The sequence below is a fragment of the Myxocyprinus asiaticus genome, chromosome 23 (genome assembly GCF_019703515.2).
Source record: "Myxocyprinus asiaticus isolate MX2 ecotype Aquarium Trade chromosome 23, UBuf_Myxa_2, whole genome shotgun sequence".
Lineage (NCBI taxonomy): Eukaryota > Metazoa > Chordata > Actinopteri > Cypriniformes > Catostomidae > Myxocyprinus > Myxocyprinus asiaticus.
The window spans coordinates 19,189,832-19,203,204 of record NC_059366.1 but is presented as its reverse complement, the minus strand read 5'-3'; the positions used below and the strand labels follow the sequence as shown (position 1 = coordinate 19,203,204).

Here is a 13,373-nt window from a genome sequence, read left to right as displayed (position 1 = left end):
TACTTTAAAATAAAGTGCTACCAATTTATTTCTCAAAAGGTGTGTGAGGACTCGCATGTCCACAGAACACAATTGCTGCACAGCATGGAAAAGAGACTTTTTATGATGCTTGAAATAAATTCCTGTCAGTGACCAAAGACAACCATAATGGAAGAATAGTTTACCAGACTGAATGTGACGCAAATGTGTACTCCGGAACAAAAGGAAACCATATGTCAAAGACCTTACAAAGCTTTATCAAAGCTTTCTGTTCCTGTTTTTAATAGTAGATTATCATATAGGTGTAACCACTTTCAAAGCAACAGCCTCAAACAATGTGGACACATGACCCTGAACTTTTTTTTTTTTTTGCATTTGAACATTTGGGCCCAGGAAGAACATGGTAAGACTTTACAATAAGGTTCTATTTGTTAACATTAGTTAAGCATTAACTAATTAGCATGAACTAACAATGAACAACATTTATTAGTCCTTGTTAATGTTAAGTTTACAAAAATACAATCATTTATTGTTAATTCATGTTAGTTCATAGTGCATTAGCTAATGTTAACATATACAACTTTTGATTTTGAAAATGTATTAGTTTATAATGAAAATAATATTAACAAATATTAATAAATGCTGTAAAAATATTGTTCATTGTTAGTTCATGTTAACTTATGTACTGTAGTTAATGTTAACAAATGGAACCTTATTGTAAAGTGTCACCAAGAACATTTATTAATGTGCATTGTTTTGGTGTTAAATGAAGCATATAATTTAGCATAACCATGCCTGTGCTGTGTTAATGAATCAATGCTTTATCTGTACACAGTGAGAGAAACAGACACTTTGCTTAGTGCACAGAATATCCTGATCGGAAAACTGAAGGAGGAGTGTCACACACTTGGTGCAAAGCTGGAGGAACTGGCCCAGAGCAGCAGGTATATAATGCTTTTACTCCTTTAATGTCCATTAAGTTGAAACCCAAACCCAACCCATAAATGACACACTCTAAATTGACCCAATCTGATCAGTTTGATCGTCAAATTTTAAGACTGTACCTGAAATCGCTCACTCTCTTTTCAGTGCATTTCTCAGCAAATAAACCCTGATTCACGTTTCATTTAATCCATTGTCAGCAGCTTTCTAAGCTTTTACACAAAGAGCAGTGTGTGTGCACAAGTGAAAATGATTTGTTAAAATAAATGCATAAAATATATTAATGAATATATATTTACATTTATGCATTTGGCAGACGCTTTTATCCAAAGCGACTTACAGTGCACTTATTACAGGGACAATCCCCCTGGAGCAACCTGGAGTTAAGTGCCTTGCTTAAGGACACAATGGTGATGGCTGTGGGGATTGAACCAGCAACCTTTATTTTTACCAGTTATGTGCTTTAGCCCACTACGCCACCACCACGTCATTTTATTTATTTACAAATTACATTAATTACAAATTCAAACCTAATGCAGATCCGTAGTTCTACATGAAAAATTTAAAACCTGACAGTTTGTCAGGTCCTGTTGAGTTCAGGTTGGGTGCCAGGCCTCTATTTACTGTGGTGTCCAAGGTTTCCATGGTTATAGAAAACATATCAGAGATTTTTCTTATTGTGATTTCCAGGCCTGGAAAAGTCATGGAAATTACTAACATCTTAAATAAAATTATAAAGCCATGGAAATTTCTATTGAATATAATTTTTTCTAGTTATGCTTGGCTACAAATTGCTTTTTGTGAGTGCTCTCTCTATAAAATGATTTTAAGTAACGATTAGAAAAGTATTGACCAATTCATTATTGGTCAAAAGGTGTGGGAACCCTGGCTTTCCTGACTGCAGTATGTGCTATGTTTCAAACATCAGCTTCTTTTGTCAGGACTAGCATGTTAAGCATATCAATACAGTTGAACCACAACATTAGGAAATCCTTTTCAACTGCAGTCCATTGATCTAAACGTAGTGCTTGTCTTTGCTATTCCTTGCAGTGAAAATCAGTGTCTGAGTTTGTAATGCAGATTGCCTGACATCCTCTTCTCAGCTGTTTGATCTTGTTGATGCTTTGTGATTTCTGTATCTTCACCGAGTCAGCATAGAGCTCCTCGCGGTTTGTTATCCAGAGCGTGGCATCCTTTCCATGCCATACTGCTCTAGTGTGTGCCCCAGTAAGGGAGCTGTCACTGTAGCCTGGCACACGGCAGCCTGTCCTCTGTGCAGGCTTTTGCTCTCTGCCTATCACATGTGCCTCTCACCTCAGGCCTCTAGGGTAGTCAGCTGTTAAAACAGTGTAAAGCGCATTACTCACATCGCAGCTTGCAATCTGCCATGGTCAGTCAGCCCAGCTTGGGAAGGTACAGGCCACTGCTGCTCGCCCTCCCCCTTCCGCCTGTATGTTGAACTCTGAGAAGATGGATGCGGCAGATACTTTTCAAGTGTTTGTGATCATACTGTAATTTATGCATTTTAAGTGTTGGTGTTGTCAGATACACACATTCACATGGGTAGTTGACAAATTTTTAAAATCAGACCCATAGTGCCATACTTCATCTAAAAATATTTTAGACAACATTTTTCTGATTCTTGAATAATTATTAGGCATGCAGACAGTATGTACTCCTATTACTGAATTGGAATGACTGCAAAGAATGTTCTGAATATTCTGTTAAGAACAATTTTAGATAAAATAGCAGAATTTGTGGCATAATGTTTATTAACACAAAATAATTTGACTCGGCCGTTGTTTATTTAAAAAGAAAAAAGAAGCCAAATTTGAGGTTACATTGAGGCACTTACTATGGAAGTGAATTGGGCAAGTCCATAAACGTTAAAATGCACACTGTTTCAAAAGTATAGCCACAAGACGTAAGCATTTTACAGGTAAACATGATTTTAATGGGAAAAAATCTGATATTTACTGGCATTACAGCATTTTACCAGATTACTGGGTTTACCAGCATTTACCAGCACCATCATTACAGGAAAGTTGTATTAATTAATATAACTTTACACAGATAATATTAAGTAATTTTATCACACTAAAGTCATGTTAACACATCATATTTAGGTTTTGTGGCTATAATTTGGAATTGTGTATTTGTGACAGTGAGTATTTTAAAGTTTATGGACTGGCCCCATTCACTTCCATTGTAAGTGCCTTACTCTAACCGCAATTTTTGCTATTTTTATTTTTATTTTTTTATAAATAAGGGACGAGGAAAAATTATTATTAATTATAACTGCAAAAAAAGTTGATTAAGTAAGGGATAATGTACGCAAAATAAATAGGGTGATAAGGGCCCTGACAAGAAGCACAAGGTTCTCATCCTGAAGGGCTTTATGTAATTATGACTGGTTGACTGTATATCATCTTGATTATTACACAGCTTACCAAATAGATAAATAAAAGAAACAGAGATTAGTTGCCATGGACAGTGGTCAAATATATACAGTAGTGTAGCCAGAAATCTTGTCTACTGAGATAACAACCTCCACATTTTTACCACTGGAGAGAGCGTTACGCTCAACAAGCATGTTAGTATGTCACCGTTGTGGATACCTTACAAATGAATGGGGAGAGCCTTAAACTGACTCCAACCTGTTGCAATATTGTCTGTTTCTTCTCTTATAAAACAGCAATTTTATCATAGTAAACTCCATACATAGTTAATTCCAAAAACAATTGTTTAGTGTAAAACATGTTGAAGATTAGCAGAAAGGCGGTCAATCCATTAAGTGATAAGCTGTTTCCACACAAAAGCAGTTTATTCAGCACACTAAAGCATCTCCTCCATAGACATCCATTCAAAATAATGGCCTCTTGTCTCCTCACCAATGTACCACTGTAGAATGTCTATGGAACCACCACGTTATGTATTGCTTTGCTTATCTTGTAGGCTCCCCTTAATAGAAGGGTTCTGATGTAGCGGTCATTATACTAAAATATTTGACCACAGAATGTAGCGACTGACCAATCAGAATTGAGTACAGATATTCATGGAATAAAAATGGTGAAAACTGGAAATAAATTCACACCCACTTACAGATTTTAAAACCAGAGTCACGGATATACACATGTGAGCTCACAGGTTAATGGACTGTGCATATATATACTCACACACTTGATTTATCTCCCTCCACTGACCTCTGTCCTGTTGTTTTATATCCGGCGACAGCGTGGCCTTGTGTTCACTTTTGTGTTTTTAAACCTATAGGCAGATGAGCTCACAGCACGCTTGCAATAAGGCTGAATAAGACTCATTTGAAGGTTGCTCTCTTTTAAGATCTGTATATACTCGCGAGTTGTGCTGGTTAATCTAATTAGGTTGATCTTTAACAGTTTGATCAAACAGTGGCCATGACAATGTGAACTGTTGACTTATCACATTAAACAAGTTTATACTTTTAAACATGGATCCGTTTTTGGTAGCTGATGTCTTTCGTATAGCCTCCTTAAATTTGAATATTATTGTGTTTACAGTGCTAATGAAGTTGACTTGGCAGGGCTGTACCTGATGGCTTGTGCTCGGGTGTTTTTGGTGCCACAAGAGTGTGGTCTTGTTACAAAATGATTTACATATGTTCCTCTTTGTCTGACAGTTTACAAAACAGCCGTTGGAGCCATGGCATAGGGGTTAGTGCATGTGCTCTGAAACACTGAGCTGTGGTGCTCAGTTGGGAAATAAAAATTTGAATCTGACTCGCAACATTTCCTGAACCCGTTCCCTTTCTTTCACACTATCATTTCCTTTACTGACTTCTTTCAAAGCAATTTTAAAATAGGTCAAATAAATTGTTCTCTGTCGGTTGCTAATTGGCCACGTTCACACTACAAAGTTTTGTGAATGACAACTGCATTTATATCCCCTAAATTATCATTCTGTGTGATTACGGAATAAAGGAGTCACTCTAGAGAGGAATCATACTAGATCAAGTATGATTAGAGTTAAAATTCCTTTGTTTTACAGCATCGGAATGTGAATTGTCTCCTGAAGTGTGTTTGTCTGTATGTAGAGCGGAGATCGAGCAGTTGTCTCTGGAGAGAGAGCACCTGCAGGAGAGCACAGAGAAACTGCGAAGCCGCTGTGAAGAGATGGAGGAGCAGTGTGTGCAGCATGGGAGGATGCACCAGCGCATGAAACAGAGGTAAACACACACACACATTCTGCACATACCTGGAGTCCTGCTCGCTCGTATCACACATACAGGCAGTCAGTCCCAATAGGAGCTTGTTTAGTGAAATCATAACATTTGCATAATGAGGGACGTAGCTAAAATCAACAACAATTAGGGGTGTGAATCTCAGGATTGACAGTGAATTGATTTGATTCACGATTCATTGGTTTTCAATTCAAAAGGGATTTTTGTAAATGCAGAACAAATCAATTTGATTCTAAATACATTGAAAAGTAATTTGATTCTGTAACTTTTTAAAATACATTTATAGGATTCTTTAAATACTTCTAATGTATGTTGGGCAAGAAAGTCTAAGCTTAAAGCTCAAGTGCGTTATATCTGCGTAACAAATGGAATTGCAAAAATAAACATTGTTTTCAAACAGCTTTTTCTAAATCTGTCTGTTGATCAAAGAAACAGATAGTTCTGCCCCAAACTGCCATTGGTCGAGCCACTGTTGTGTCGAGCTGAACGGGGCCGCTCAAAACAAACTTGTCATTTTTATAGTGCCAAAGAGACAGCGTTTACAGTTTTCTTGTAAACCATCCTACAAATGGTTTACTTATAGTTGTCTTTGCATATTAAGCTGGGATAGGCAGAAGTATTTTAACGTCGAAAAAGTTAAACACTTCAAGTTTATTGCACCAAAAGAAACGATGAATGAAAAATATTGTCTACATTTTCGTTGGGATACAATAAATAATACAATACAAAGAAGAATGTGGACCTGAGTAACCAGAGATGGGAGGGTTTCTTTGCATGTGTATTGTACAAATGACTAAATATTTTATTAAAATGCATTCAGTGACTAAATCCAAATATCGCAAGATGAAAATAACAGCATGACTATTTTTAGTTACTTCTTGATTATCTGAAGACCGATTAATTAGTTTAAAATAATAACTAACAAAACAGGCTTCAAAGAAGCTGACTACCACCCCTGGAGTCGTGAGTTCGAATCCAGGGCGTTGAGTGACTCCAGCCAGGTCTCCAAATCAACCAAATTGGCCCAGTTGCTAGGGAGGGTAGAGTCACATGGGGTATTATGTGGTTCTCACTCTCGGTGGGGCATGTGGTGAGTTGTGCTGGATGCCACGGAGAATAGCGTGAAGCCTCCACACGCGCTATGTCTCCGCGGTAACGCGCTCAACAAGCCACGCAAGATGCACGGATTGACGGTCTCAGACATGGAGGCAACTGAGATTCGTCCTCCGCCACCTGATTGAGGCGAGTCACTACGCCACCACGAAGACTTAGAGCGCATTGGGGAGAAAAGGGGAGAAAAATTAAAAAAACAAAACAGGCTAGAAATGTTTTCATCAGATAATTAACAGCAACAGGAACTGCCCAAATGCAGACTGAAATCAGGCTTGCTCTTTTATTCAGTAAGAAATTAATTTACTGGCTGCAACTTTATAACCTTTAAATATGTCTATTCTATTAGCTAGATCATTTTATATCGGATGCATTTATCTCAGTAACTTCAGACATGCACTCATAAGTTTAGAGTGTGTGTGCGTATTTCCGGCAGGGGCACATGTGGCCACTTAATTTAGGGTTGAGGGCCGTCTGGCACACCGCCCGATCCGGCATGTGGCCGAGTGAGTGTGCGTGGGTGTATCCACAGTAACTCCAGTCTGAATCGAGCTTCTGCTGGGAGCGCAACATCCTTCTGTTTCCTGCAGACATTTATATATGTGTGAACATCCACCTCCTTAAACCACACAGAGAAAGAGAGGCCAGAAAAGAGAGAAGGGAAATACAAAGAAAAGTAAGCTGCCCCAAAAATGTAGAAAAGATGTTGTATTATTTCTGCAGTGTGGGTATATAAGTGAGCTTTCCTCATATAACTGGAGCTGTTAAAATGGTTTGTCACCTTCTCAGTTATGCAACATTTATGCAAGAGCTCACAGATCGAGCTCAGAGGTGAGATGGAATGATTAGAGATATTCTATATGAAAAGTGTGAAATATAGAGTTAGGTTTACCAATGTAAATCTACTAAAACCACATTTTTATGGTCTTTTTTTTTCTTTTTTACACACTAGAAATTGTTAAATGATATTTGCGCTAAAAATAAAGCTTTGCCTTAAATTATAATTTTTTTTAATATGTTTGAAAAGGCACGTAAAGGGGTCCCACGATTATGGAAAACCTGAAATATCAGGGAATTTTTCAAATGTTATTTTTCAAGCTTGAAAAAGTCATGGAAATGAGTAGAGGTAATATGTATATATATATATATATATATATAAATAATAATAATGGAAAAGTCCATAGATTTCTCTAGTGAATGTACATTTGTCTTGTTTTGCCATGCTCTAAAATATTGCACTGGCCAGATTTAGAATAAAACTTGCCTGCAAGCCAACTTGATAACATTGGTCAGTCCATTGAGGGTCCTGGAGACATGTGTACACTAATACACTAGTACACTAATGGAAGTTTAAATCTATAAATCTATCAATAAAGATTATTACCTGGTAAACAAATGGAAATATGCCCCAGCAGTCTCTAAAATAATGATAATAGTAAGTACTTATCCTGTAACCATGAACAACTGATAAAGTCATGAAAATTAATTGGTCAAATTCATCTACCATGGATGTATGTTAAACTGATAATTTGAGAGAAAGTCTAAAAAAAATAGTGATTCAATGAAGTAATGCACATGTAAATAACAAACACTAAATAAAATGATTCCGTATCATGGTCAAAAAAGAGAAACTCAATTTGTAATAGTTTCCAATATGAGTAAATGTTCCTTTCTCACTGTCAGTATCAACATGCTTTGTTTCGCTAGCACAAAAATTTCTCCTGCTGTTGGTATGTAAGACAGAAGGTGTTGGAGCCAAACTTAAGCCATCAGCTCTGAGTAAGAGACTAAGAGGTCTGGTGCCCCCGGCGTCTTCAGTGCCCCGAGTGTCTCTGCGCTATAGGGCACTTCACCCTGCCACCTGTGGGTTAAGGTGTACATGTTAATAAGTTGATGCAAATGGCTCCGGCATACATGCAAGTAGCCGGGTGCCCCACCTCAGATATTCTTGATCGGGCGCGCAATCTGTGCTGCGAAGAGCTGCAACAGCGTGCCACGCATGAAACATTTGGAAAATCAGCTTGATATATTTTTACTATTCGAGCCAATGCCAAGCAACACAGGGGTTTTCAGCACACAATGTTTCACTCCTGCAAGTTATTTATTTATTTCCCACGTGATATTCACATATTTTCTGCCTGGAGATTAGGGCCAGTGATATATGAAAGGGTTGAAATATTTTCCAACAATTTTGTGTAATAGCATCAGCTTCATAGAGAACATCAATAATACATATGCGTACCAATTCTATATTTATTTCATAAATGCATTCTGGGCATAGGTTCACTGCTCAGTAAGATGGTTGATGTTGGCATGGTAAAAGACACTTTGAAATGTACTAATAATAGTTAGACATAGTATTTTATCAGATCAGGTTGGGATTTGGCCATTAATATGATTTTCATCAGTGTGTTATAATGGCTAAATATGGCAAAGAATCCATTTAAGAAAAGATACAAAAGTAGGTATGCTTTTTATGTTGTAGTTGTATTAATGATTAACGTAATCATATGAGATTTTGGGAAATAATGTAAGATGAATTTTTTCCTTGTAATTTCTAATTCATAGAACATATTACATTTTAATTAAAATTTCAGGTAGTTAGTGTACACTATTACACCAAAATATAAAATCTACTCTTTTATGAGTGTTCATCTTTTTAATCTAATTGAGTGGAAATACTGTAGGCTATTTGCACCAAACCTATTCATTCAGTATTACATATAGTATTAATGTTATTCAAACTCTTGTTCATGTTGACTGAACATATTGCAATTTCTCAGTAGCATTAAGTGGTATTTATGCAATGAAAGCTGATGCATGTGTGATCGACAGAAACTGTTGAAATAGATGAAGCTAAATAAAAGGCATTAGCTGTTAAAAATTAATTTCATAAAGCATTAATGTTAAATATTTTTTAAAAGTTGAGAAGCATGTCCTGCGGTATGGCATGCTTTATTCCATCTAAAAAAAACTTTTTTTTTTTTTTTTATTTAAAATTGCATTTTGCTTAATCTGTTTTAATTATTATGCATGCATATCATTTGTCACCCCTCTGGACCATTTCAATTAACTTATGAAGGCAAAAAGGTGATTAAACAACGTGAAAACCTTAAAAGAAATGGTGACTAGTCACAGCACCTAAAATATACACTTTCACCTCATAATTTTTTTAAATCTAAATTCTTGATGTTGATTTAAAAACAGGCTCATGGACATGGTATACATCCAGTACCCTAATACAGAATTATTTAACCCAGTTGTTTTCAAATTATTTTCTGTGATTTGTCCAAAACTTCACCTGTTCTGAGTCCCTGCTCATACAAGCTCCGCAATCATTCTCTCATCTTCTCTCACAAACCCACATCTGCCAGTAAACTTCTTTACCAATTATCACTCCCTCTCACCAACACACACAGAAGCAAACACGCTCCTGTTCTTAAAGGAGTGTTGTAGCATGTACGCAGATGTGTACCTAAATCTACAGGCTTCTGTCAGCCATATGGCAGTGTAAAGAAAGATGGTAGTGGTGTGTGGATGTGTGTGGAGGGGAGCTTGGATGGAGAGAGCCATGTGTAGTGGTAGCTGATGCGCTGCTGAAAGGCTGGAGGAGATGGCGCAATGGAACAAATGTCCGCCTGCTCCGGGGCCGAGAACAGCCACGCTGCTGCCGGGGAGATGGCCGGGCCTCGGGCGAGGGCTGCTTCATCTGGTTCCCTGCCACCCTCCCCTGCTCCGCACCCTATCGTTCTCTTTTACACGCATATGAACACGCATTTAAGTGTGTGTGTGTAAGAGAGAAAAAAAGACATGCCGCTCACTCTTGTCATTTCCCGAAAGCAAGAAGGCTTAGTAAACTTTTCACTTGCAAATGAAGTTGGCAAGGAGTGAATGAAATGTGGCATGTATCTTTAGCATCCATATGTTGAACATTGCCTTATCTCGGTCAGATGTACTGTACCTTTGGTGTTCTTTCTGCATTTTGTTGAATCTGTCTGCATAGAATGAAAAGGTTTTGAAAAAGAAAAATGTCAGAGTTTTTTGGACCTCTCCTCTTCAGATCAAATAAGAGTCAAATCATAGTATCACAAGTGGCATTACTTTAAAGGGATAGTTCAACCAAAAAAGAAAACATATGGTTTTGGAACATGAGGGTGAGTAAATGGTGGCAGGATTTTTATTTTGGGATGAATTATCCCTTTAATAGTGGGTAGGTGAGAAAGTAGGTAACAAAAACAAAAACTTTGCTCGCAGTTCTTCTCAACTCAACAGGTTAAGAATTATATTGTGATGACCATGTTATATCTTTCCAGTTTCTTTTTAGTCTTTTATTTTCATATTGTAGAGCCACATATTCTAAAAACCTTCATTTTTAGTTTTAATATGGGTCAGAATCTGGTGCTCTTGGCTCAGATGCATTAAATATCTCAGGATAAGACTGCTCATCTAGGATACATTTTTATTTGTGATGATAATCATTGTCATCGTTATATAATAACGTTTTAAAATGATCCTAGAGTGACATTTGTACTATATGGGGTTTTATAAGTTCTGGGTTCCGTCAGATGTGATCATAGGATCTCGCAGTTCAGTGATGCACTTTTCTGATTAAAACATCCGTAGCAGTAGATATTACTCGAGTTGGTTGGCTTATGCTCAGAGGGCACGTGTATATATACAGTATATACACAGTACGGTGCAAAAGTTTTAGACACTTAAGATGTTTCACAAAAACATTTGTCTTAAGATGGTTATTTATATCTTCAGCTTTTGTGTGTCAATAAGAAAAATACATTTTAGACTCCCAAACATTACTTTTGCAAATAGAAAAGATTAGAATAGAAGAACAGGGTGCTCTGCAACAGATGGCATGGCCCCCACATAGCCCCCCACTGAACATCGAGTCAGTCTGGGATTACATGAAGAGACAGAAGTAACTGAGACAGCCTAAATAGATAGAAGAACTGTGGTGAATTCTCCAAGAAGCTTGGAACATCCTATCTGCCAGCAACCAAGAAAAACTGTGTCCAGGTGTACCTAGGAGATTTGGGGCTGTTTTAAAGGCAAAGGTGGTCACACCAAATATTGATTTAGCTTTTTTATGTTTACTGGACTTTGTATGATGTTATTTGATAAATGAAAACTATTTATGGCATTATTTTTGAAGACATCCTTACTATGCAACATTTTTCACAAGTTCCTAAAACTTTTGCACAGTATACATACAAGTGCATTCATAATGTATTCAGACCCCTTCATTTTTTTTCACATTTTGTTATGTTGCAGCCTTATGCTAAAAATCTTTAAAAAAAAAAAAATTCACATCAATCTACACTCCATACCCCTTAATGACAAACCAAAAAACATAATTTTTGATAACTTTACAAATTTATTAAAAAGAAAAAAATGAAATATCACATTGACATAAGCATACAGACTCTTAACTCAGTACTTTGTTGAAGCACCTTTGGCAGCGATTACAGCCTCAAGTCTTCTTGGGTATGATGCGACAAGCTTTGCACACCTAGATTTGGGGATTTTTGGCCATTCTTCTCTGCAGATCCCTCAAGCTCTGTCAGGTTGGATGGGGACTGTCGGTGGACAGCCATTTTCAGGTCTCTCCAGAGATGTTCGTTTGGGTTCAAGTCCAGGCTCTGGCTGTCCCTAAGTTGTCCCTAAGCCACTCTTGTGTTGTCTTGGCTGTGTGCTTAGGGTCATTGTCCTGTTTTCATTAAGGATATCTCTGTATTTTGCTGCATTCAGCTTTCCTTCAACCCTGACCCCCAGTCCCTGCCACTGAAAAACACCACCATGCTTAACCGTTGGGATGGTACTGTGCAGGTGATGAGCAGTGCCTGATTTCCTTCAGACATGATGCATGGAATTGAGGTGAAACAGTTAAATCTTCATTTCATTAGACCAGAGAATCCTGTCTCTCAGTCTGAGAGTCCTTTAGGTGCTTTTTTGCAAATTCCAAGCAGGCTTTCATGTGTCTTGCACTGAGGAGAGGGTTCCATCTGGCCACACTGCCATAAGGCCCAGATCGGTGGAGTGTTGCAGTGATGGTTGTCCTTCTGCAAGTTTCTCCCATCTCCACAAATGATCTCTGGAGCTCAAGCAGAGTGACCACCGGGTTCTTGGTCACCTCTCTTACCAAGGCCCTTCTCCTCCAATTGCTCAGTTTGGCCCGGGCGGCCAGCTCTAGGAAGAGTCCTTGTTTTTCCAAACTTCTTCCATTTAAGAATTATGGAGGCCACTGTGCTCTTGGGAAACTTCAATGCAGCTGACATTTTTTTGTGGCCTTCCCCAGATCTGTGTCTTGACACAATCCTGTCTCTGAGCTCTGCAGGCAGTTCCCTTGACCTCATGGCTTGGTTTTTGCTCTGATATGCATTTTCAGCTGTGAGACCTTATATAGACCGGTTTGTTCCTTTTCAGATCATGTCCAATCAATTGAATTTGCCACAGGTTGACTCCAGTCAAAGTGTAGAATCATCTCAAAGATGAGCCAGAGAAATGGGATGCACCTGAGCAAAATTTCAAGTGTCATAGCAAAGGGTCTGAATACTTAAGTAAATGTGATACTTATACATATATATATATATATATATATATATATATATATATATATATATATATATATATATACACTCACACACACACACACACTGGCTGCCAAAAGTTTGGAATAATGTACAGATTTTGCTCTTATGGAAAGAAATTGGTACTTTTATTCACCAAAGTGCCATTCAACTGATCACAATGTATAGTCAGGACATTAATAGCATGAAAAATTACTATTACAATTTGAAATTACTTCAAAGAGTTCTCATCAAAAAATCCTCCATGTGCAGCAATGACAGCTTTGCAGATCCTTGGCATTCTAGCGGTGAGTTTGTCCAGATACTCAGGTGACATTTCACCCCACGCTTCCTGTAGCACTTGCCGTAGATGTGTCGGGCACTTCTCATGCACCTTACAGTCTAGCTGATCCTACAAAAGCTCAGTGGAGTTAAGATCCATAACACTCTTTTCCAATTATCTGTTGTCCAATGTCTGTTTTTCTTTGCCCACTCTAACCTTTTCTTTTTGTTTTTCTGTTTCAAAAGTGGCTTTTTCTTTG

At 37.7% G+C, this 13,373-nt stretch overlaps 1 protein-coding gene across 2 annotated transcripts in view; it reads left to right on the top strand.

The window, feature by feature from the left end:
* The window catches only part of sdccag8 (SHH signaling and ciliogenesis regulator sdccag8), a 73,446-nt gene that overhangs the window by 39,910 nt on the left and 20,163 nt on the right, over positions 1–13,373 (top strand). For both annotated transcript variants that reach the window (XM_051650986.1, XM_051650985.1), the window contains exons 15-16: positions 815–923; positions 4,994–5,125. In XM_051650986.1, the coding sequence (XP_051506946.1) occupies positions 815–923; positions 4,994–5,125 (241 nt within the window). The remainder of the gene's footprint in view (positions 1–814; positions 924–4,993; positions 5,126–13,373) is intronic.